Source organism: Physella acuta, unplaced genomic scaffold (genome assembly GCF_028476545.2).
Source record: "Physella acuta isolate Inbredline_101_S28 unplaced genomic scaffold, ASM2847654v3 ptg000022l, whole genome shotgun sequence".
Taxonomy (NCBI): domain Eukaryota; kingdom Metazoa; phylum Mollusca; class Gastropoda; family Physidae; genus Physella; species Physella acuta.
This window is the reverse complement of record NW_026731542.1, coordinates 156,463-182,867: the sequence shown is the minus strand read 5'-3', so window position 1 is coordinate 182,867 and position 26,405 is coordinate 156,463. Positions and strand designations below refer to the sequence as shown.

Sequence of the window (26,405 nt, the reverse complement as noted above, 5' to 3'; positions counted from 1 at the left end):
ATACCTAAGAGCATGCAAAAAAATTAGCCAGATGTAAAGACGGTAAGTGCCCTCAAATCCGTTTTGAAATGACCCTCTGTTTTTCCCATAAAATACAAAGATTATATAGGGAAATACGACTGGTCAGTTTTGACCCATTTAACGAATTTTCCCGGACATGGCGAGTTTTTTGTGACACCCCGAGGCGTTCTCCTACCACCTCACAAAATTTCAAGGGGGGTCGTCGGAGGAAATTTTTTTTCGTAATATAGCCCATATAAGGCGCCGGTCAGTCGAGGTCAGTTTTGACCCCCTCGTCGTAGACTTTTCGGCCAACCGTCACCGGCCCTCGTGTTCTATCGCCCCAAGGCACCATCGTGCCAAATTTGACGCGCCTGCGGCGCCGGGAAGTGCCCTATCGGGCACCTGACCACTTTGCTTTATATATATAGATTACTATATATTAATATAAACAGCAGCCATTTGTAAAATAGAGTAGCTTCCCCCTGAATCTCGCGCTATCTATATATAATCTATAATAATAGTTTCGCTGTCTGTGTATCTATCTGTGTATGTATGTATCTGACAAGAACGCTCTAGAGAAAACACAAGCAAATTAAAAACATGCATAGTAATTCGAAAAACGAAATATGAAGTCGTATAGTAGAAAATAGTATCAAGCCGGAGAGTGCACACAGTAATATGACGTCATTGATTCTAATCTAAGTGGTTTGCGTGAAGAGTTTCTTTCATACAATTCTTCGGGTAGGGGCGAAGCCCCACCCCCGCGTAAGAACGTCTGAGCCCCCCCCCTCCCCAACTCAAAAGAAATTTCTTCATCGATACTCTATAATAAAATTACCGCCTAATTAATGTGTCTATTCAAAAAGTGGTTTTCTTGCAATTTCTTTAATGCAATTCTTCGGGTAGTGGCTAAGCGCGACACCAGTGTTTCTTTCAGACTTTTTCCTCCCCGGAGGGGGGAACTTTTTCTAATCTAAAAAGTGTTTAGCGTGCAGTTTTTTTCAAGCATCTCTTCCGGTAGGGGCGAAGCCCCGCCCAGATTCTTTCTTTAGTTTGTATGATCTACAAATGCGACCAGTGTTTCTTTCAGACTTTCCCCCCCACCCCCTGGAGAGGGGTGGGGGTACTTGAAATTTTCGGGGGCGGGGATAGAATTTTCGGGGAGGGGGCGGACACTGGAAAAAGTATATAATTATATTTCGTTGAATGTGACGGTAGACATGTTTTGGAGTGTGTGTGTGGGGGGGGGGGGGAGGGAGGGGGGCAAAGCCCCCTCCTTCCAAGTAGTTGCCTGAAAGAAACTCTTAATGCGACTTTTGTCATGAATGAGATTAGGTGCATGTTTTAGGGATATGCCTATGACTATATTTTGAATAAATTAAAGTACCGAGAAAATAGACAGCACTATCAACCTAGCGCCCGTTGTATCCTTCCTCAACGGGCCATTTTTCTCGTCTATATATATAATTCTCTTCTGGGAGCCGTTAGAAAACAAGCTGCAAGCGCCTCCTTGCAGTCCCCTCTCTTTCTCTCTATCACTATCACTACCAGTACCACCCCCACCCCACCCCCACATGGTCTGGTGAGTTGTGGTCACGCTAAATTAAATGTTTACAAATCGTAGAGCCGGGTTTAGTGACGGCTATTAGGGGCAGATAATTTAGTTTGAAACGATTTTAAACTTACGGGAGGTAACTAAGAGGAGGCTGCTTTCACGGGGGGGGGGGGGGGGGGGTAGGGTCGGGGTTAGGGGAAAGGGGGGGTTAGTGTTTTAAAGCAAATATTTTCAGTGGCAGCATTGGTACTGTCGAATTCACAAATTATAAATTACTGAAAAGTAGAAAATAAAACAACTAAATAGTGGCTTTTGATACGCAGCGGGTCGGCTCGTTATATATAATTCTTTTCTGGGAGACGCTAAAAAACAAGCTGTAAGCGTGCCTAGCAGTCCCCTCTCTTCCTCTCTAGGCATATCTCTATTCCTCCCCCATACCCACATGGCGTGACATGGTCTGGTGAGCTGTGGTTTACGCTATTAGGGGCAGATAATTTAGTTTGAAGCGATATTAAACTTAGGGGAGGTAACTAAGAGGAGGCTGCTTTCATGAGGAGGGGGGGAAGGGGTTGGGAGAAAGGAGGGTTTTAGTGTTTTAAAGCAAATATATTTTCAGTGGCAGCATTAGTACTATCGAATTCACAAATTATGCATTACTCAAAAGTAGAAAAAACAACAACTAAATAGCGGCGTATGATACGCAGCGGGTGGGCTCGTAAGCTTATAAAAATTAAACTTAAACAAGATGGCTGCTATAGTATATGAGCATGGTGGCATCTGTTGGAAACATCGCTAGTCTTCATTTATTACTGAAACAGGTACATAAATGAATCAAGGAAACATTTGTGAATTTTTTAAAACATAAATCCTCATCAACATGTGAAATAATTATAAAAATTTAAGGAGTCACCTGTTTTTCACATTATAAATCGCAGGCGATTTTACGTACCCAAAACGATAGATTACCTAATAAATTAAATATTAAATAAATAAAGATCTAGGACCTAGGCCTAATTGTAATTGACACTAATTGTCACTAATTGATCTAGATCTAATTGTAAACTCTAAAGTAGTCTCTCTAAGGCCTGTACGGTAAAACTCTATTTTTAAGTATTTTAGCGTATTTTATTCGCAGCTTCACGTTCACCTCTGGTTGAGCGTATATTGAGAGTCAATGCTCTCACGAATGTCCACTCAGACATCTCCATTTTAACTATATGTCATGTTAATGCCTCCAAAACTTACCTGGACTGGGGTAGAGAAGCTAGATATTTACTACAGTTGCAACAATGTCAATATATATTAATGATCAGTGCACGAGTGCAGATGCATTTACACTTTGCAGTCAGCTTGGAAATAAACTGTTATTAGATTCCTTTAAAAGAATATAGCCCTTGTCTACGAAAAAATCCTTGTTACGTTCTCTCAATTATGTTGACCGTTTATGGTGACTATTGTGGCTATTGATTACATATTTTCAGGTTATAGTTGTGAAGAACGACTGTTAAGACACTAAGGGGTGAGAATGCAAGACTAGAATGGTTATCTATTTAAACTACGTAGATGTATTTAAAAGCAAGTGTATCATGGTGTAGCCATACCATATTGCAAAAATTGTGAACCAGCTATGTAAAAATACATATTTATAACATAAAGATACATCAACTGAGGCATTCTAAATATATGTTGTTACTTTTAAATGTACTACTGGTTCTAGAGACTAATAATTATTTCAACAACAAAAATTTCTTTATGTGACCCTAGCACTGTTCCAGCCACCATTGGATCGCATATAAATTAATCACATTTCACAGACACAAACACTGTTTACTCAGATCTACTGTAGGTGTCAAAAATTATTTTTTGCAAATTTTTTAAAAAGACGCATTTTCAACAGATTGTGAACCCCTGCACTCTTTTACGCATTTTCAACAGATTGTGAACCCCTGCACTCTTCTGGTCAAATGTGTGTTTCAAACGTTCTTGTTATATAACTTAAATATAACTTAAATTCAAAGAAGCGTTGTTCCCCTACATTTTGATATACTTATGAAGTATGTTCTTTCATCAGACATTTTTTGGTGATGTTTTAAAAATGTACAAAATTTGTGTTTTTTACATCCCTTTTTAATTTTTTTCAAAAAGTGAGAAAAGCCAATTTCAATGCAATTAATTAATGATGTACTTATTTTTGAGGCTTGAAAAAAATTTAGTCTGTTCACTGTGTATGTATGTTTGTGTTGAGTTCAAAAGATTTTGTTTGTGACACATACTTTTACAGATATAACCTCTCAAACATGGCACTTTTTAGGGTGTTGAAAATAAGTTAAAAACCAATATTTTAAAACGTCACAACTTTTTTACTATTTCAGATAGATGAACAAATTTAGTGCCCACTAACTTAGAATCATGAGTTCTTGACATAGAAACTTTCAAAAAAGCTCTGGGACTGTTTTAAAAAATCAGTTTGACACCCCTAATTATAGATATGTATCTATAATATAAGCGGGCTGAGGGTGTGTCAGTCCTTCCTTCCTTCTGTCATCGCTATAGATTTTGGAACCATAAAAGTAAACATCGCCACATGCTGTGCTTTTCAGTGCACCACAGTGTCTTATAAAAATAATAGAGTAGGGTTTGCTTATATAACGACATAGAGCTATTTTATAATTGCCACAGTTTTTACTGTTTTGCATAACGTAAAGAAAATATTGAATACACGCACATTGCTAAAACATATTAAAAGGATCAATGTCAAGTATCATTTTCGTTTATATTCCTAGACAAAGTGGATACATTTTAACATAATAACAGTAGGGTAGAAAAATCAAATCAATTTAACTTTTTTTTCTAATTTTGAAAAGGGAGATAATTTAATAATAAATTAAACTCACGCTAATAAAAACAAGTTAATTAAAAAGTCTAGTGACATTTAAGCGCAATTTCCTTATGTTATCTAAAAATAGCTCTGTCGTAGCGTAAATCAAGAGCAGGGTTAGTAAAACCATTGGTTAGTTATTAAAACGTTTTTTATTAATTTTTTTTCCAGTATTTTACATGTTTTATTTACAATAGAGTTACATGACTAAAAACAATTGCGCGCCTACTGAATGTGATGACGCAGCAATTGAACGTGATGGTGCAGCTATTGAACGTGATGACGCGTTTGGTGTGGTTGGATAAATATGCTTACTAATTCGGTCCAAATTTTAATTAATTCAAAAAAATGTTTGTGACCGAACGAAAGGATATTTTTGAAAACTTTCTTCGGCAATATTGTTCTAAATTATGGCAGGAATCGATTGGTACATGTTTCAAGTCGCTAAGTGGTCTGGTTGCCGAGATATGGGCCAAAAACTGCTTTTTTTCAAGGTTTTTTGGCTTTTACGGGAAATCCATGAAAGAAACCCGTAATTTTTATGGCCTATGTTCATCCTCGTAACTTGCTTAACATAATTGCTTTTGGAACTAGTCATCGATATTGCTTCGTTGAGGAGGAGATACGACTTAAAGCTGCGGACACACATACATCCATTCATTCATACATTCATACATCCAGAAATGACGGGTTAATAAACGCAATTCTCCAGAATGGAAATTGCGCTAAAAAATGTGAATGCAAATCTACAGGGCGTCCTAGAAGGAATTAGTGTTGCAATAATATAATTAGCAAAATGCGAATGCAAATTGTGCGGATGTGGAAGAGGAAATTATTGTTAGAAAATTATAATTAGCATGGATTGATAAAAGGCAATCTTTTATTTATTTTATTCACTGAATGTACTGTTTACTACTTATAATTTGTAATCAACTATTCCGCACTATTATAGACGCGTCATCACGTTCATTAGGTGCGCAATGGTTTTAGTTATGAAACTGTATTGTAAATTTTTTAAATTTAAAGTACTGGAAAAAAAATGCGTGAATTGATAAAGTGATATATGGTAGGTAAAACACAGATATTTTAAATACTGCCTATTATTTATACTGTTTACTAATTATTATTCTATCTTACAGTTTGCGGACAAGCTGGGGGTTTTATAGGAGAACCGTAGCGAGGGGGGGGGCATGTGTCCCCGGGTGCCGACCTTAGGGGGCGCCAAAGTGGGCTGGAAAATAATTTGCGACGTGGGGGGGGGGGCAAATCGAAAGTTTAAGGGGGTGGGGTGGAAATTGAAATTTTGAGGGGAGGGGGTGCAAATCGTAAATTTGAGGGAGGGTCAAATCGAAAGTTTGTACGTGGGCGCCGGAAAGGGTCGCTAAGCCTCTGTTTTGTAGTCATTCACTGTGTCAGACGTGTCCGCCGGCGCTCGGAAAGGGCGCGATTTGGCGGCGCTAAGGGCTAGACTGAGCAATATGCCTTTATGATTGCATTTAAATTGTGTTTATGTTATGAGTGTTGTGTTTGTTTTTTTGTTTGTGTTTTTTTTTTGCGTTCGTTTGTGTTGTGTTTAGTTTTGTTCTGTTCCCAAGTTGGTACATTCAAAAAAGATTTGCAGTGGCGGAGCACGGGATGCAGCTAGTAGAAGTATATAGTGATATATTTGTGTCAAATATTTTAGATAAATGGATAATAAACCAAAATCAATGGCTAATTATATATTGAAAGTAGTTAGATAATAGAGTATCCTAGAGCTTAGAGAATAAAAATATGAAATACTAATAAAAAGACCTGCCTATATCATATAGGTCTCTTTATTAGTACGAGCTGACCCGTGGCGGAAGCATGCACAGCTATTTAGTTGTTTTATTTTCTACTTTTCAGTAATTCATAATTTGTGAATTCAACACTACCACGACAGTTTATAGAAGACAAATTAAAAGATCAGGCAAAACTTCTTACCTCTCAAAGTTTCAAATTGTTTAAAAGCCAAATTATCTGCCCCGAATAGCCGTCACATTGTAAACATTCGGGGTGAACCACAGTTCACCAGACTGGTGGGGTGGGGGTGGTAGCGATATGCCTAGAGAGCGGGGTAGGAACGGCTAAGCCTTTACGTGGTTGTCTCGCATGGTCCCCACCTAGATTATTACATATACGAGCTGACATGCGATGTATCATATGTCGCTATTTAGTTTAATTCCTATTTTTAGTAATTCATAATTTGTGAAATCGACACTACCAATGCTGCCACTGAAAATATTTTGCTTTAAAACACTATCAGTAGCTCGTGAAGCAGAACATGTTATTACCTCCCCTTAATTTCAAATAGTTTAAAAACTAAATTATCTGCCCCTAATAGCCGTCACTACTATTGTAAACAGCTTACCAGACCAGATTTCTAGATCTAGTCTATTAAACTATTAATCTAGGTCTATTTAGGAAATTTTCTGCTAAGAATTTTGATTTGTCTACTCGGATAAAGCTTCTGCCCATCCCCAGCGCTAGTCTGGCCAACAGAAGATGCAAAATGCAATGACCTTAATAATTGTTGTGCAATGATCTCAAATATTCCCTATATAGCTGCCGAACAGTAGCCTTATTCATCTGTCATCATTAACTTATAGTGTACCCAGTGGTCAAGCAGTTTGCGCTTCAGGCGGGTCATCAGGGTTTGAGTGTTCATAGTATAGTTACCGTATATCTAATAATTGGACCCTGACACAAAAACTAGAAGGCTTTAAATTTGCTGATGCTATAGCCTTGCAATCACACAGACTCAAAAACACACAGGAGAATGTTACAGCTTTGAGTAAGACTTGAAAGTGAGTAGGACTTAAACAGCCAAAAGGCAAAAATATCAAAATTAACCAAATGGAGTTAGAGACATAAAACTAGAAAACCAAAATGAATCTGAGAAAGGAGAACAACAGAGTCAACAACAAACAGAATCCAGACTTCTATAAAGTCTACTAAGGAGTATATTAAAAATAAAATGGCAAGACAGGGCAGAAAATGCAGAACTATAGGAGAAATGTGGACAGGAAACAATAGAAAGGCACATCATGGAGAGGAATTAGTGCTGGGTTGGGCACACACTTAGGAAGGATGCTGGCAATGGGGACAGTCAATGTAACCCCTTGGTTAAGCAACACAGGAGATATGGCTACAGCGTGTTGGAGGAGGCATGGAGGAGGCAAAGAGTATCTGAAAGAATTGGGAACAGCTATAAAGAGTGGCAGAAGACAGTGGAGACTGGAAAGTTTTGACAGAGGCCCTATTTTCTGCAAGGAATGAAAAGAAAAAAAAATGTAAAGCTTATCTCTTATATGTATCCAACTCCTACAGTAGGGAATGGGCATCTTATTGCTGCCTATATTAAACATAAAAAATTATGTTTTGATGGCGATGTGGTTGGGTAGAAGTGGTTAATTGTGGGTGTGACTCATTACAAAAGAATTTGTTATATGAAAATTAAATTAATTTTCAGTGAAAAAAAAATTGGTTGTAAGTATGTTACTAATCAATGCTAATAAAACTAACACTATTTTTTTCTTATCAGAAATGGCACTCTCAGATGATGAAATAGAGCTACGTAACTTAAAAAGAGAGCTAGATGATGTAAGTATCAAACTTAACTAGATGATCCAGTTTCCCCAATGGAAAATGGACTGTCAGCTGCACTGCACAATACAAACCACATCCCATTACTTCCACCCTGCCATTTATAAACCCTTTTAACCCCAAATGAATTCCTATTCTTAGACACAAACTCGCGCCCATTCACTTTGTTTTCTTAAATTATTATCTCTGCATTCAAAATGTGACTGAAGAAAAAAGAGAGTTACTGGTGTGTTGCCAATTGGTAGGTCTATAAACAGTACAAACATTTTTTTAAAAATTTTCTAACTAAAAATACAAAAAATTCCAAACCCCACCTTCCCCTACATTTCAACATTACAATTTGCAAACTACACAACCAAATGTGGATGTTAACATCTGGAGGAAGAGAGGCATGGTTAGTCCAAAGTGAGCATTTGTGGATAGGGGATGGATAACCCATTTACTTCTTATTTTCAATTTGTTGCTAGTTGTAGAAAAAGGTATATAAATTTTTTTTTAAAATGCAAATTTCATTTTTATTTTAATTGCTCTCATAAAAATCTTTTCTTTCACAGAACTTTAAGCCTATTTTTGATAAGGTAAGTAAATTGAAATATTTAACAATTTAGTAATAGGACCCCATCAATGTAGTTATGTCATTAATGAGCTTGAATTCTCTAAAGCATGACAATAACCTAGCCATTGGAGATTTGCGACAGGAACTAGAAGAAGCAGGTTTGCTAGAGCATATACAAGAATCACGCATGAATCAACTTCTTGAAAAAGCAGACAGTAATGCAGATCATCAGATAAACTACAGTGAGTTTTACAGAATGGTAAGAGTTCAAATTTACTTTAAATAACTAAATATATTCATTTTTATAAGTCAAATACCCTTTCAAACCTGATGGTCCATGTTTCAGTGACTTCAATATACACTTTGTCCAGCTGCCAGTAGGTTCTCTGATGTGAGTTAAGTACACATAAGAGTTGGGTGAACTCAGAGACATCCTATGAACATGCCCGGGATCCAAATGTGAGACATTTGGGTTAGCAGTCGCACACTCACCATCAATCATATTATCCCATTTTATCATTTAAAATCAGTTTAAGAGGTTTGATGTTTAATGTTTATTTAGAACTAGATGGATCTCTACCATCAACAAATGTTATTTGGTTTTTTTTTGTAATGAACAGTTTTTATTTACATTTTTTTTTACTTGGCTTGATTTCATCATTTTTGTTTTAATAATTGTTATTCTCAGCCAAAAAATATTTCCTTACTTTTATATATCATTAAAAATCAAAACCCTAACAATACACATAAACATAAATTAAAAATAGACTTAAAAATATAGTGTATTTTGTTTGCAACCTTTAGCTCTCTGTTTCAATTTTCATGATGAATAGAAAAAAACATTAGAATTAGCTAAAAATCATTTTGCAACCACTTAATTGAATTATTTTAACTAGTCTACAAGTTAGCTTTCTATAAGTATGTAGGAACTTTTCATTTTTTTTTCAACACAACACCTTTTAACTATAATATTTCTATAAAAGTAAACTATTTCAATGTTTCCATCAGCTGAAAAGTTATATTTTAATTATAGATTTATAAATTATAATTATAGATACAAATTATTCTACCTCTACCATTTTTCTATTAAAAAACAATAATTTTAAAAAAAATCTCATTTAGCATTCAACCTGCATTCTTTTTTGGGTGAAATCTAGATTATGTAATGATTTTATTTGAAGGACTTGGTATCTTGTCACCAAATGTAATTACACAGATCAATATTTATTCAACACTGTCCAAGAGGTTCTCATCATATCTAACAATTACAATTTATTTTAAATTTCTATGCCTGTTGCAGATGACACAAGACCTTACAAAGGATGAGCGAAAGCCTTTTCGTCGTATAATGAGAACAGCTATAGCATCTATTATACCCAGAAGGCAGCGTGAAGATTTCTTGGCCAATTATAATTGCTGTCCACCACCCATTTTTATTCCACTTATTAGTGCTGCAGAGGTAAAGTAGCCTACTATAAAATGTATTGGGTTTTTTGCTTAAAATGATTTGTCTAGTGTTAATTTTCCTAATTTTTATTGGATAAAAAAGAAATTATTAGTAAATGAAAATATTAAAAATCTAGGTTCCAGCAAAACTATCAATTTTTAATAGCATTTGTAAAAAGCTAATTTAAGAATATTAAGAATTTATTAATTTTATTTACATTCAATAGTGGATGTCCAGGAGAGCCACTTTTGTTGGCTAAAAAAGAAATAAAAAATAGTTAGGTAAAAACAATTTAAAAAAGCTAAACCCAATGAGTGACTGAATATTCAACTAATTTTTTTCATACCTTAAACATTTGTAGAAGTTTTTGTTATTAAAAATAGAAAGATTAAACTAGGAATTTTTTTTCTCCACATGTAACATGATTAAGAATAGCTTCCCCTTTGGCATAATTATTAATAGATAGATATGCCAAAAATGCTAAATTTTGTTATTTTAATATATGAGTCAGTTGTAGGTTTGGAATCAATGTAGTTAAAGTACAACTTTTTAGCGCAATTTCCATACTGGACAATTGCGATTATTAACTTGTTATTTCTGGATGGATGGATGGATGTGCGCAGCTTTAAGTCATATCTCCTCCTCAACGAAGCAATATCGAGGACTAGTTCCAAAAGCAAATATGTTAAGCAAGTTCCAAGGATGATTGTGGGCCAAAAAAATTCCCGGAATTCCTTCCTGGATTTCCCGGAAAAGCCAAAAAACCTTGAAAAAATGCAGTTTTTGGCCCATATCTCGGCAACCAGACCATTTAGCGACTTGAAACATTTACCAATCGATTCCTGCCATAATTTAGAACAATATTGCCGAAGAAAGTTTTCAAAAATATCCTTTCGTTCTATCACAAAAAATTAATTAAGGAAATTGCGCTTAACCCTTTCCCCGGCAACATATTTGGTACCCTGTCCCCGGCAACTGGGTGGATCACACCCAAAGACTTTCTTATAGTAAATTCTTTTCTTTGTTCATTGTGGGGTGGGTAACAATACTGACACAGTTGAGGTATTCATGGCACAGAGGCCATGGGGAACACAAGACATGTTGTTGTCAATAGGAGAGCTGTAATATGATACTACAGGTTGATGGGATTCTCAATCAAGATTTAACCTGTGGGTGGACACATGTAGTGATTTATACTCTTTGCTGGAGCTCTGACTTGCTGTTACAGACAGAACTTTAGTTTAGAGTTACAATATGTTAATGAAATGCAGGGGTAAGATTGCCTGTGGGAGGACATATATGGTGATTTGTACTCTTTTAGGGAGCTCTGGAATGTAGATAGAGACAGTCGAGCATTTTAGAGTAACTTGACATTAACCTCATTAGGAGTACGAATGAGGACAAAAAGGCAAAACAACTTTGTAATGCTGCTTGAAAGTTGATACTGGGCAATGAATTGATCAAACTGGGAGTGGGGTGGGTGTTCTACAGGATGTGACCCTGAGAGTAAGATTTATAAATAGTCATAAACGTTATTGAGAACACAACAGAAACAAGTCTTACGTTTTTGTCTAAACTCAAGTGCTATAATGATAAAGTAATATATTTGCCAGTTTTAGTATAGCAGGTGAAAATTACCAACAAGTTTTGAGTCTGAACTATCAGTATCAGAGGTAGAAGATGAAGAATGGCAGCCATCAGTATCAGAGGTAGAAGATGAAGAATGGCAGCCATCAGTATCAGAGGTAGAAGATGAAGAATGGCAGCCATCAGTATCAGAGGTAGAAGATGAAGAATGGCAGCCATCATTACTTGAAGACAATGCTGGTTCAGTTTCAAGCAGCTCTGATGATAGGGTCTACCCAATATACTGCATTTCATCTATCAATAATGTGTCAACAGTTGGCACCCATAATGAAATGAAACTGATGGTGCAAAGTGAAGAAAAATAAATATTTTCAGGGAAGACAAAGTGACAGTACACCAGACTACTGCCAGAAGTGCTAATCCCAGGAAAAATATAAGCAGCCTGACTCAAAATATTTCTTCTGTGCATGAATAAAAAAAATAATGCAACCAATATTTGACTGCATTAGCAGGGATGGAGAGAAAGCAAGAGGAGACACTGGCACTCTGCAGAATAACAATTTAGTTGTATGTCAATTCAGTTCTGCTTATGGAAGTTTTTGAAGGCAGAATTTTCTATGAAGAGATTCAGCAACCTTCTGGGTCATATTCACTTTGAAAACAATAACTAACAGTCCATTAGGCTCATTGTATATTTGCTCCCATTATGGTAGATATTCCATACAAATTTAGCAATGTGTTATGTTTCTGGAGAGATCATTACTAATTGGGCAACTGGTTGATTTTAGAGATGGGAGTAGATTTATCCAATCAATACCAAGCAACTCCGATCAGTATAGAATTAAAATATTTTGGGCATGTGACTCATGTAACATCACTAAGAGGGTGCCCATATTTTGTCAAAGAAAACAAAAGTTCCCTGTCAGCAAAAGGAAATGTCCAGTTATTTTAATTTTATCTAACAACTGTGCTCTCTGAGGTGCAAATGATTAAAATGTGTTAAAGTTCTATTATTTTAATACAAAAGTTGATTGCTTCAATCCTGTTTGATATTTTTGTCACTCAAATACATTCAGATTGTTAATTTATAGTTAAACTTTGAAAATGTAACACAATGACTTAACCCACAATGTATAAAAACAAATATTTAGAAGCCAGATTATAAGCTATAAATATTTTTTCCATTCAAAATTGTGTACGGGTGTGTTACACCCAGTTGCCAGGGACCGTATAAAAAAATTTCAAACCCTCATAAAAAATTTTTTTACGCATATTTTTAAAATTTACAACCTTCAGTGTGTTCACCCCAACCACCTTATAGATGGGAATGAGGCCCAGAAAAATTTATAAAACGAGACTCGAGATATGTGCAAAAATATAGCGACTTCGGGTGGATTACACCCAGTCGCCGGGGAAAGGGTTAAATTGTCACTAGACTTTTTATTAACTTGTTTAGCTTACTTCGTAGTTGGTCCCACTTGGGAAATCATAGCTGGTTGTAATGCGTTATCTTTCAACTACAGCCTCTAGCTTTAATGCTATAGCCTATTCATTTGTTTTTCATAATAATTTCTGATAATTATTATCATTTTTCAAAAGGATATGTTTATCAGATCTTCCTATAAGGTAATAGGAAGAAATTGATTTTTGAATGGACAAACTACAAAACACCATTTATTGGTTAAAAAAAACAAAATATACCAATAAACAACCTGATTTTCAACTGAGTTTTTTAAGGCTTAAAACATTTAATATGGTATTTTGTTGAAGTAAAATGTATATACAATGGGACCTTGACATTAAAGTGTCCTGAGTGAGCTAAAATTTGCTTTAACATACGAGCAAAATATTAGAAACAAGTATCAGATTTAAACTCCTCGAAAAATTTGCAACTGGGTTGTGCATCAGAGCTATTTAGTGACACTTACCCTAACTCATTTCCAAAACATTCTGAAAGGGAGGAAAATACAGATCTCCGCTATTTTTTAAACATTCTGCATGGAAAAGTTGGGAGAGAGAGGAAGTGTGGCAAAAAGAGAAAAGACCAGTGAAAAAAATTATGGGAAAGTAGCATAACATTATATAGTAACACATGTTCATTATGTTTGATGAAGTTCAGTTAAGGGATATGATATGGTGTAGGTTTAAGAGTGTAACAAGTAAATGAATTAAAGTGACTGAAATAGCTTAGCATTAACAGTAAGTGAACCATATGAAGCTCCTCCGCCTATCTCCTCCACCATACACTAGGCCTACACCTCCAAAAACTCAAGTAGCTGATTTTCGAGGTAAATACGCTTTATAAAACCAGTTAATTTCTTTGCATTGATACTTTATATTTATTATATTATTAAACAAATTTTGTCATAAAATGTAAAAATACACTTTTAAAAAACAACAGGGATTTTGTTTTGGGGTGGGAACAGAAAACCGGCATTTCAATTTATTTTAATCGTGAAAATGTATTTGAGATACAGGCACTTTGACTTACAAGCTATGCTTCAGAATAAATTCATCTTTTCAAATATTGAGGTAATAGTATGCAAATGTTATTTTTGATGTGTGGATGTTAACACTAAGACAACCTCACTCTCACAACGGTCCACAAAACTGAAGTCTCCCCTCCCATTTTTTCTGGAGGATCTTCAGCTGGCAGTTGGTTTATGTTTTGCCACAGTTCCTCATTTCTGATGGTGTATGGCCAGCATGTTCGAAGGATCTTTCAGAGGGATGATTTTACGAATGATTTCCTGATATTTTAATATATTTCTTTATCACAAAACAAAGAAACATTTTTCTTACTTATAATTGCTACATACATAAACATTGTAAAAAAAATGTCACATAAATTGGTTTTGAAATTTAGCAATGGTGTTGTATTGAAGTATGTAAATTAGCTGTGTAAATCAGTGAACCTTGTTTAAAAATTGCTGAATTTGATGTTTATTTCCATTTTCAAAAGATTTAAGCAATTTTAATGTATTTTGTTTAAAATGAAGATTCTGGTTTCAATTGTAAAGTTAAATAATATGATATTGCTAACTGAACATAAAGGAAAGGTTCAAATTACAACAGAGCAAACAAAGTCCATTATATAAAGATAAAATAGACTCTGTGCCTTTGTATGTATGTTTGTGGAAGACTTGCATAAATTAAAAACTCCACTTGATCGCTATTGTGTAATATTTTTATAGTGTTAATATCTGCACTATAATATAAATTTATGTTTAGAAAACTCAATGTTGATCTTTTTCAAAATAAATTTCCATTTTACAACTTATCATTTTAATGGAGACAAGCGAGTTGACGAGATTCCTTCCATAATATTGTTGACATGGAATAAAAACGTGCTTTTTAGATTTAGACCGTAAAAAAAAATAAAAAATAAAAACTTAAGCCTAAAATTAATTTAGAAATTTTATATTTTTAGAATAAATGCTATAAAAGTTGCAAATCCAGAGAACTTGAAAATAATTTGTTGAGTTTAAGGCTACATTTCTATTTATTTTCATCAAGCCTAAGTTATAACCGGATGTTTCACTTTCGTAAGACAAATATTGATTGGCTGTACAGTAACTTAGTGATCGATAACTATTTGTTTACAAAACTTTGCAGTTCAAGTTTTTAAATAACAATGCAAATTAAAAACCCCATGACCTAGTTTTCTATTTTTAGCTTACAATGTGTACAATAAAATCAATGTCGGCCTATCCAATAGCAGGATGCCATTGTTTATGTCGCCATTACACGTGAAAACCAAATTGTTTTGGCTTGTTTTTAAATTTTCAATTAGTTACCGAAAATTTTTAAAACATCAAATAGACCCAATCTTTAGTAAAGTCCGAAATAAACCAGACAGACAGGATTTTATAACCATATTAATTGTAACTACGCCGTGCCTGATTTTTAAACTAATTTATACACCTCTCAAATACCTTTGAGAGTTTTCTCGCTCGTGTCCATTGACGTTCTGTTCAAAGAACAAAATTAAACCAAAGGATTACCCCTAATACAAATTACATCCCTTTGTACCAATTAATGAATTACTTCCCTTGATAGATGACAAAAAAATTTACATTTTTTAAAGTTTGTTTTGATGTTGGAAAACAATTATCTAATTAGCATGGTATGATAATGTGCAATGTGGTAGGTAAAACACAGCTACTACCTTTTATTTATTATGTACACTGAATGTACTTTTATTAATTATTATTTGTAATCAATAACAGTTAAGAAACAGTTCCTAAATGTCGGGTTGTTATTTTTTGTGTTTGTGCTGAAATAAATTCTTTTTTTATATAATCACTTAATAAAATAAAGTTCATTAACTAATAATTCTCAGTGATAGAAGTAATTCTATTGTCAAGCCACATATTTTGCTATATTGTGAATGGTATAAGTTTCAGATAGGTGGACTCAATGGTGTGGTCAAATGGCAGAGGATTCGACTGCTAATTTGAATCCCACGCTCGAGTGTGTATGGCATCCCTGAGTCCACCCAGCGCTAATGGGTACCTGACTAATGTTAGGGAAAGTAAAGATGGCTATCCCTTCACATGCCAAGGTCACTGAAACAAGTGGACGCTTCTTCACCTGCCCCATGAGTAAGGGACACAAGACCAAGTGGCTTATATTATACTATAGATTGTACAGAGTATTTTATTGTTATTATAAATAAATTTATATTAAGTTTTTTGATGCAGCTTTTTTTTATAATACTAAACAGATTGTTGTGTTTATAATCTACGTGTTTGACCTGAGAGAAAGAGGACAAGAGACAACTGCAACAAGTGGAGTGGCAATGTACAGTCCACTAGTATACAAAGCTAATAGAAGATATGAGGCATGGAGATTTGTTACATACATGCTTATGCACCAAGGGTTAGGAGCCAGTGTTCTTCATTTTGGATATTTTTACAGCACACATAAAAATTTTAAAGTTTTAAAAAAAAAATTATTTCTCTAATTTCTGCTTTGGAATAATTGTATTACAATTTTGATTTTTAAAATATACAATTGTGTTAGTCTCCCCCTTCAAATTAAAAATTTTACATTATCTATTTATGTGAATGTCAAACCCTAAATCTATTTTAAATATAGTGGTGGTTTGAATTGGCAAACCCAATAGCATCTAAGAATATTATTTATTTAAGCCTCAGTATTAAATGTGTTCTTATAGTTTTTATTAAAGCATATTTTAATCAAATTATTTCCTCCCCAGATACTTGCATATTATTTCCAACATTGGGTTTCAAATTCTTTTTGGCATATCATTAGAAGTGGTTCATAAATGGTGGAGAGTTGCTATCGTCTACTTACTCGGAGTTATTGCTGGTAATTAGAAAATTAATTTCAAAGATTGTTTAACATATTTTTCCCAAAGCATACTTTTTAAAAGTTAAATTAGTATAATATTATTAATACAATAAGAAAACATTTAAAACTTTGTCACTGTAAACATTAGTCTGCCTGCTTATCCAGCATACCTAAAAATTTGAGTTCTTGCCTTAATCATGATGTATCACAGCTTAAATCTTACAATGACTACCAATGTGTAAACACTTTCTAAAAATGTATGTGTAATCTGCAATCATTGCCTTTTTGTGGCAACAATTATGTGAATAGTGTTATAAAGTTATCAGTATAGTTGGTAGTATGGTTTGATGATGTTGATACTGAAGAGAGAGGCACACAGTTGTGTGGTGAAATAGACAAATAAACAGCAGATTACTTGATGATTCCACATAACACACCAACACAATTTCAGCCTAGCAACTTTAATATGCAGAATGGTTGATAATAGATTTTAGCTATTCTCTAACAATTGGATTTTCTACATTGTAAAAGAGAATCTTGGCCTTTTGTTTTAAATAACATGTGAATTGTAGATTTATATTATGGCTTAAATAATAAGTAGGGAGAAAAATTCAATAAAATCATGACTAACATGCTCATTTCTAGATGTAGATATTAAATCTATGTTCATGCTGAATGTTTACAACCGTAGAGCCGGGTCGAATTAGTGACGGCAATTAAGGTCAGATAATTTAGTTTTTAAACTATTTGAAACTAAGGGCAGGTAAATAAGTTCTGCATGATCTTTTCATTTCAGTCTATAAACAGTCGAGGCTGTGGCTCAGTTTTTGATTTTGGCGGCATTGCTTAAAAAAAAAAATTTTTGTACAACAAAAGTTTACACTAATAAAATACTTATATACCAATAATTGTTTTATACTACTTACTAAACATAATGACATAACTAGAGTAACTCATCTATTTATTGTTAGTTAATTGTAATAGAATAATATAAAATAACCGATTTAAAAAAAATATTTTTTGACAATGTATTTTACGAAATGCAAACACTTTCACCTTTCCCCAAAATCATAATACAGCACTAAAAAGACATATGCACCGTTTTATTCAGTTCGCCGCTAATTATATTTAATAACACGGTATACCAGCCACTAGGACTATAACGCTAGATCATCAGGCCGGAAAACCGGCTTTTCTGACATACATGCCTAATGTTGAAGCCGGTTTTCCGGCCTGTCTGGCTCAAAAGGTTAATTTTTAAATTTTCATTAAAAAATTTTTTTTATTGTACTTGTGGTATTTTTAAAAGTTGAAAGATGTTTTGCACTGCTCTGGTAATTGGAAAGCTGAAGTAATTAAAATAATGTCTTGTACACAAACTCTTTTCAGACAAAGAAAAATCATTTATATTAATTACTGGGTTATTATTTAATCCATGATAATTATTTCAGGATGTTTAGCCCATTCCATCAGTGACCATAGTGTAGGACTTGTTGGTGCAAGTGGTGGTGTGTATGCTATACTTGGAGCTCATGTCGCAGCTATAGTTATAGTGAGTTTTCTTGAAAAAATAATATTTTACTTTATATAAATGCTAACTCTAATGTAAATTTAAAATAGATATAAAATTATTAATAGGTTAGTTCTATGCTGTACCAGTAAATGTAATTTAATGCAAAGAAACTTCTCGACTAAAACAAAAGTTATCATTAGGTTTGTAAAAAAAAAGTCTGTTATGAATCTCTATAAGTAGTATAAGAACATAGATTCTGAATTTTTTTTTACATGTACTAAATTCTTTAATTTTCTTTTACATACATTAGCATTAATAGAACCTATTTTACTTTTCTATTACAGGGCAAAAAAAATATTTTAATAATGAATAATAATGACATTATTTACTACAGAAATATGCGAATTACATTTGATTAAAATTGAATATCTAATATTACTCTGTATTTAAAACGTTTTTTAACAAGTTTTTAAAAGTAGTGGTGGGAGTTTGTAGGCATGAAAAGTCTATGTAATCGTACTAATTTTTTTTAAATCAGTAAAAATTCATAGTTATATAATTTTAAAAATTTAAACCATTTGGGAACTATCGATTACACTCATTTCATTTTTTTTATTGAAGATAACCAGTTGAAAATAATTTTAAAATAATTTTATCAATTCAAATATTTTTAAAACCCATCTCTGATGGGGGGTTTATGTATGTGTTATATATCATCTATATATTCTACTATATGAAACTATATTCTGAATACTTCTATTATTATTAACACTGCAACTATTAAACTTGTTAAGGAGGACGGGATCACTCTTTATTTTCTGACGACAATCAACGATATCAACAACTTGGAGTATGAAATAGAATTAACTTTATTAACACACACTTATAGATCTATTACACAATATCAAAACACGTCCTTTTTCTATGATGGCTAACCCCCAACTGACTTCACTGCTGCGCCCTAAGTCATCGGTAACATTGTCGCGTCACACTCATGCCACAAATATTTTATTAAACATGCGCACAATACTCTCGCACCAAATCGTCTACCGCCAAGTTTATACTGTCCTCAGTAACCTCTACTAGTCTAGTCTAATTCCATATATATACTCTGTGACACCATCCTTGAAGTCAACCGGAGTGGCCAAGGAAAGTAAAACAATTAAAGTCACAATAATTGTTTTACATGATAAAATACACAATAGCGGTCAATGGAGTATAGCACTGTTAAGTAAAGTTTCCTTTCCAAACCTGATGGTCTATGGCAGGGGTCTCCAAACTTTTTAGCCCGAGGGCCGCATTTAGTATCAAATATCAGTTCAGGGACCAGAGTTTCTTTAAGGCATCTCTTCAGGGTGGTGGCGCCCCCCCCCCCCCCCCCCCCCCCCAAGAAAAGTGTCCACCCCCACCCACGGTTCACGTTTGCTCTCAAATTGTTCTTCACTTAGTTCACTTATTTCATTTTTAAAACTGTTTGTTCACACAGGTATGTTTTTCTAAAATTTGAAAGGTACTTTGATCCAAAAGTTTTAATATTAGGAAAGTCTTCCTTGTGCAAAAATGTATGAAAACCCATCCGCCCTTTATTGAACGTGTCTCTAAGGAAGTAATTTTCTTGCAATTCAATGACCTCCAGCTGCAGTTCATCTTTGCAACTGGCCCCATTTGCTTCAAAAACAGTCTTTGAATCCAAGTCGGAGAACCGCTACTGAAACTGCAGCTGGAGGTCTTTAATGATCTCGTATGTAAATGACGTGAGGAACTTCAGCCGTAAAGACCTTGCACTGCTGAAAATGTGTCAAGTTGTTAGTACTTGTTCCAAAAACATGACAAGTTTGTATCTAAAGGCCTTTAGGTGGGTGTATAGTTCAGAAACTAGATTTCCCTCTCTTGCCGGTTTAGGTTCAGAAAATTAAAACTACTAGTTATGTCTGCAGCAGAGGCCAATTTCTATACCCACTCTTCATCAGACAATAATGGCTGTGACTTGCCAATACTTTCAGGAAGTCACCTATTTCTTTTCTTAGATACTCTGCTCAGAATTTTCTCGCCAAATTAGCAATCTAACTGAGCTACATTTTCAAATTGTTTTAAATTTTCTGTGCAAAGCTCCTCAGCCACCTCCAACAAACATTTATTCAGTGGACAAAAAGATCGTCGTGGGCCGGATGAAATGACCGGATGCTGCCCGCGGGCCGTAGTTTGGAGACCCCTGGTCTATGGGGCAAGTGAAGTAGAGCTCACCTGTTTCTGTGACTACAGCATATGGAGAGATATGTGTTCTGCACTATGCCCAGTTGCCTATAATTTCCCTAACATGAGTTCAATACCCATCAATAAATATTATAACATCCCCTATCACCACAACACACTGACTCTACCAATCCAAGTTTAAATTAAAAGTGTTAGCTTAATTCCTATATCACTAGTAATTATTTTTTTGAATACTTCTAGCCTTAATACAGGAAGTCATTTTGTACTTATTTCTCAATTGTTAAAAAATATTCAATATTGGTTGAAAAATATGATTTCTGGCAACAATCATTTGGAACCACCTTTTTCAAGCCCATTAAAGTGTCTGTGTACATTGAAGCCAATTTTGTCATTTTCTTGAAAATACGGTTTATGGTCTTTTCTTCTTAGAACTGGAAAGAGATGAACTACAAATGTATGGATTCAAATGAAATGGAAGATAATGTTTGCTGTGGCATTGCACGTGTTCTACTAAGTGCTCCAGTTAGACTAGCTATAATTCTTCTCCTTGGTAAGAAAATCATGCAATTTTCTTTGACCATTATTCAGATGTATACTACATGTATTACTGTTTTTCATTAAAATCAATTAAATGAATGGAATGAAATTTTTAGACCATTGAGATTTTTTCCTAAACAAATTTGTAGAAATAGCCAAATAAATATATTCTGTTTTCTAATATTAATTACACATTTTTAAAAAGTTGTCCCTGATACAAGTGTGGCAATTTACCGACGTGTCTCAGAACCAGACAAAAACAAGATTGGAGTAACAGCTCATATTGGTGGCTTCCTAACAGGTATATGTTACACTTACGGTTGTTGTTTTTTTTTAAAATGTTTCTATTTTGGTAGTTGTAAAAACTGAAAAGTAGCTTACAAAAAACAAAGATGCTTATGTCCATCTACCAATTAAGTGGAAGTGATCTCTCCTTCTAAACTTTCTTATATATGACACTTCAAGTGCAGTCATGCAACAGAAAACATAAAATCATCGAATTCTGAACATTTTTTAAGAAATCAGAAATTGAACCACATCAGTCATACCTCTTCCTGTAAACTGAAATCACTCAGAAATTCGAGTTCGAACCCTCGGGCAGATGAGGCTCGTTAGCTGGGGACAGCCACTCTTCTAGGAGAGACAACTCCAAAATCAAACAACTGCTGCCTTGTAGTTTGTTCTTGGTTGGACAAAGGCTATGGAAGCAAATCCAAAAAGAAAATCAGGCTGAAATCGGAGTCAATGGCCTCTATGGCGCATAACCAGTTGACACGTAATCCTTAATTGTGATGGAAGCATGGTCGAGTCGGCAAAGCTCATGGTTGATAAATTCGAAAAAGTCTTGAGTTCAAACCCTCTGGCAGATAAGGCTCGATCCCTCCCAACACTAAAAATTAAGAACGAAGAAGAAGAGAAACCCAGAAATTGATTGAAATAACATAAATGCGGAAAGTACTTTTACAGTGTTTATTAACTAATGTTTACAAACACTTTTTTTAATTTTTTAAATACTTAATGTTAGAATCACATTGAAAAAATAATTGTGCACAGCAGCACCAAATGAACACAAACATTGTGTGTATAAAAGAGCTTAAAATTAGTAAATTATAAATGAAACTGATTTTTTATTTTTAAAAAGTTAACTAAACAACTAATTAAATCACACTTTATGTCATAATACATTGTTGTCGATTATGGTTTTTTGAGAAATCTGAAGTAGCGTAAAGTTCTACTTCCAGTCACTGGAAATCCCTCAAAATTTGACAGAAAGCAGTGAATGATCCTATGCCTACTTTAGAAACCAGAAATTAAGTAAAGTAAATTTACAGATTTTGGAGGTCACACAAAAGTTAAAAAGTTAAGTAAGTAAAGTTCCCTATCAAACATGATGGTCTACGGGGCAAGTGAAGTAGAGTTCACTTGTTTTTGTGGCCTCTGCATATAAAGGGATAGTGTGGTCAGCACTATGCCAAGCTGCCTTTATTTACCCTAACGTGAGTTAGGTACCCATCAGAGCTGGGTGGACTCAGGGACGGTCAACTGGCTTGAACCCGGATTCGAGACTTACAGGTTAGCTGCCCAGCTCTCTACAGTTTGACCACTCTGTCCAAGCAAAAGATCTTATATTTATATTTGGAATTTCCTCTATTTTCATGTCAACTTATTGTGTTCACACAGAAATAGAATACATTACCACCTCCGGTAACTGGACATAGCTCAAAAGTTTTAAGTAAACTACCTATGTGATATTTTGAAATATGAAATTTTGTACTGTACTCAAGATATCATGTTTACAGATAGATAAACAGAAAAAATTGCAAAACTAAGTTATTCCAAATCAGAGAGGTGTAAAACATCAAGATTTTTCAAAATCTCTATTTAGTTTTCTCACACAATTACAACTAGTTCTCTATTCTCCATATGCTAAAAAGTAGGGAGGTGTAAAACAGCAAAAACTTTCAAAATCTCATTTGATGGCAGTGCATGTTACAATACTCCTTCTATACTTTGTGTACAAAAAAATAAAAACATTGATATGCAGGCCTATTTATATAAAAACTATTTTTAATTGTACCAATGGCTTGATTTTCTCTACTTATAAGTTAACACTCAGTGGTCTGACGTTTTATTAATCAAACAACTTATTACATCATATTATTTATCACTTAACAAGTTGTAATAATCACAACTAGTAATAGTCAAACTTAATGCTAAATTTTTGCTCCAAAGTAAAAACATGAAAGTGAGATTTATTTATTCTTCATAAAAATGTCTTAAAGAAAACTACTCCTAATTCAGTTTCTGAACAGCTTATTTTAATGCAAAAGTAATACCTAACAGTGGCCTTCACACATTTTCATAACCTCCCCCAACCACAGCAGTATAACATCATTTTAGACAACACACTTATTTAATAGTTAACAGTTTATCAGTTCCCAAGAATAATATAAACTGATGTTGATTTAACCACAGAATAATAAAACCAAGCTTGCATCCAGTGTCTGTTCAAATATGTAACTGCATTCTTTTATAGTTATAACAAAATCAAGATTTTCAAAAATCTCAATGTTTTACACCTCCCTTTGTTGGAGAACTTAGTATGCAATTTTGTCTGTAAACACAATAACTTGAGTATTGTTACAGTTATGTTGACAAAATTTCATGTATAGGTACTATATTGAATTTGTAGTTCTGTATCAACTTTAGAACGATTTTCTATAACCAGAAGTGGTATTTTGCTGTATTTTTGTGGGAACACATATTGTTTCAGTTAAGAAGACAATGTCATATATAATTTTATTACTGGATCACTTTCAATTTTTGCCTGACTTCCGAAAATTGGAAGTGGTACAATACTCTATTTCTGGTCTCGAAAAAGTAGTTTCAGTTAGGCAGATTACATTTTATACATAGGTATAAGTACTTTATTCTATCAATTTTTAATTGATATCTGGTGACAGGAAGTAGACCTAGATTTAGTACTTTATGCTATTTCCGATTTCTCAAAAAAAAAACATGTAAGTATTGTTTCCTTTATTAAGTACTACTTTTCCGCTCTATTATAATTATACACACCTAAGTGGCTTTCAATTAGTGTGCTATTTTTTTTCTACTTGGTTTTATTTTGTTTTTAGAATGTAAGTATTAAAAAATTAATTTAAAAAAAAAATACATTTGTAAAACCCAGTAGGATGGGAAGTGCCATCCCCATTACTGTTATATAAGAATATGCGAGAGAATTTAGGTGAGATCACTCTCGCTTTATTTTTATTCAATCTTTATAATGGCGCAGTTTAAAGCAAATTATAACTTTACTGTGTGCCTTTTTTTCCAATATCTTTAGCCATTTTTTTTTCAAAGTCAGATGAATCATGCATGCATTTGTTGAACTAGGTTAGATCATGGGTTCCCAAACTGTGGGTCGCAACCCCCAGAAGGGAGGTCACCAACTGGTATTTAGAAGAATATCTAAAATTCGGTTCTACTAACATCACTAGAAATGGAATAGAGAAGAAACAATGTGTACTGTGCAAAGTTGTTCTTAGTCATGAGTCTATGAAGAAACCTTCAAAACCAAAACGTCATTTTGAGACGAGTCAATCGGAACACCAAAAAAGACATTGAGTTCTTTCATCGGCATGAAGCTAGTTGCAAATGTCAGAGACTTGATCGAACAGGAAGATTTCACCAAGGAAACACAGCATTAGTCTAAGATCATATGAAGTCGCATTAGAAATTGCCAAGTAAAAAAAAAACCTCACACAATAGAAAATCTCATCAAACACTACATGTTGATGATGGTGAAATTAATTCTTGAAGAGTCCTGTGCAGTAAAGATGCAACCCGTTTGTTTAAAGAAATGTGCCTGTCAAAAGGAAATGTAAATAATGTTTTTGAATTGAAAGATGAAATAGTTGTTTTGGAAGTGCAAGGGAAACAAGACCTTTTGATATACTTGAACCACAGAGTGGTTGGAGAGAGTTACATACCTAGCATATATATATTGAACAGCAAAGTAGGCATAACCTGAAGCTTGAGGGGAAAATAAATGAATATTATCTCTTTTTATGATAATATTGGGGCATTTTTATCAAAACTGCAAAATGACAGATGAAAAATAAATCTAGGTTAAATGTTTGTGTTTGTTCTTCAACTATGAATAAATCCATGTGATTGTCAGAAATAAACAGCACTAGTCTAAACAGTAGGCAATGGCTGATGCTGTGACACGCAGATCTTTTTGTCCTTTAGTGGGAAACAAGTCATTAATATGATCTTGGTTTAAAAAATAAATTACATTAGCTTGTGGATTTTAAATATTGTAACATTCATTTTGCTAGTTAGGATAAAGGGTCAGTAGGAAAGTGAAATTAGCTATTAGTATTGCTTGTAATGTAAAATTTGGCAGTGGGTGTTAAACAATTAAGTAACTTTTCTCTGAAAAAACTACCTATTACTTAATTATTTTATTTAATTATTATTGCTTATATTTAAATATTTTAAATTGTTTTTCTTTTTCAATTAGGTGTATTTCTGGGCATTGTAATTCTGAAAAATGTTAACAAGTTGACTTGGGAGAAAACTCTGGGCTGGATAACTCTTGCATTTTACTTAGCTTTTGTTGCATTTTGCTGTCTTTTTAATGCATTCTACAATGGATATCCGGAAACTGACTGGACATCTCTATAGTAAAATATCAAATTGATTAAAGATTTGCATGTGCAGTAGGTTAGAACATTTTCATTACTAATACGTTATTTTAACATTTATACTGAGACAGCAATTAGATCGACAGTGTTTTTACTGAGGTTCATTGTTCTGCCTTGTTATAAATAGCTTCTGGAAACTACAGTGGTACCATCTAGAAGAGAGATGTTACAGAATTAACACTGAAAACGGTACTTAAGATATTGGTATTTTAGAAACCAGAAATAGAGTGAAGTACCGCTTCCGGTTATTGGAGATCACTAAAGATTGAAGTAAACAAGCTGTAAGCGCGCCTTGCAGTCCCCTCTCTTCCTCTCTAGGAAGTCTGGTGAGCTGTGGTTCACGCTAAATGTTTACAAACGTGGAGCCGGGTTTAGTGACGCCTATTAGGGGCAGATAATTTAGTTTGAAACGATTTTAAACTTAGGGGAGGTAACTACGAGGAGGCTGCTTTCACAGGGG

At 34.1% G+C, this 26,405-nt stretch overlaps 1 protein-coding gene across 3 annotated transcripts in view; it reads left to right on the top strand.

Annotated features, from left to right (window-relative positions):
• LOC131940554 (rhomboid-related protein 2) overlaps positions 1 to 25,964 on the top strand; it is a 32,756-nt gene extending 6,792 nt beyond the window's left edge. For 2 of the 3 annotated variants that reach the window (XM_059299243.1, XM_059299251.1), the window contains exons 2-11: positions 8,002 to 8,060; positions 8,618 to 8,641; positions 8,726 to 8,878; positions 9,920 to 10,078; positions 16,380 to 16,534; positions 16,875 to 16,987; positions 18,421 to 18,521; positions 21,126 to 21,246; positions 21,439 to 21,534; positions 25,762 to 25,964. In XM_059299243.1, the coding sequence (XP_059155226.1) occupies positions 8,004 to 8,060; positions 8,618 to 8,641; positions 8,726 to 8,878; positions 9,920 to 10,078; positions 16,380 to 16,534; positions 16,875 to 16,987; positions 18,421 to 18,521; positions 21,126 to 21,246; positions 21,439 to 21,534; positions 25,762 to 25,925 (1,143 nt within the window). In that variant the 5' untranslated portion in view covers positions 8,002 to 8,003 and the 3' untranslated portion in view covers positions 25,926 to 25,964. Of the gene's footprint in view, positions 1 to 7,663; positions 7,751 to 8,001; positions 8,061 to 8,617; positions 8,642 to 8,725; positions 8,879 to 9,919; positions 10,079 to 16,379; positions 16,535 to 16,874; positions 16,988 to 18,420; positions 18,522 to 21,125; positions 21,247 to 21,438; positions 21,535 to 25,761 lie in introns of those variants that run through there. The other variant, XM_059299259.1, reaches the window with a different exon arrangement.
• The last annotated feature ends 441 nt before the right edge of the window (positions 25,965 to 26,405 follow it).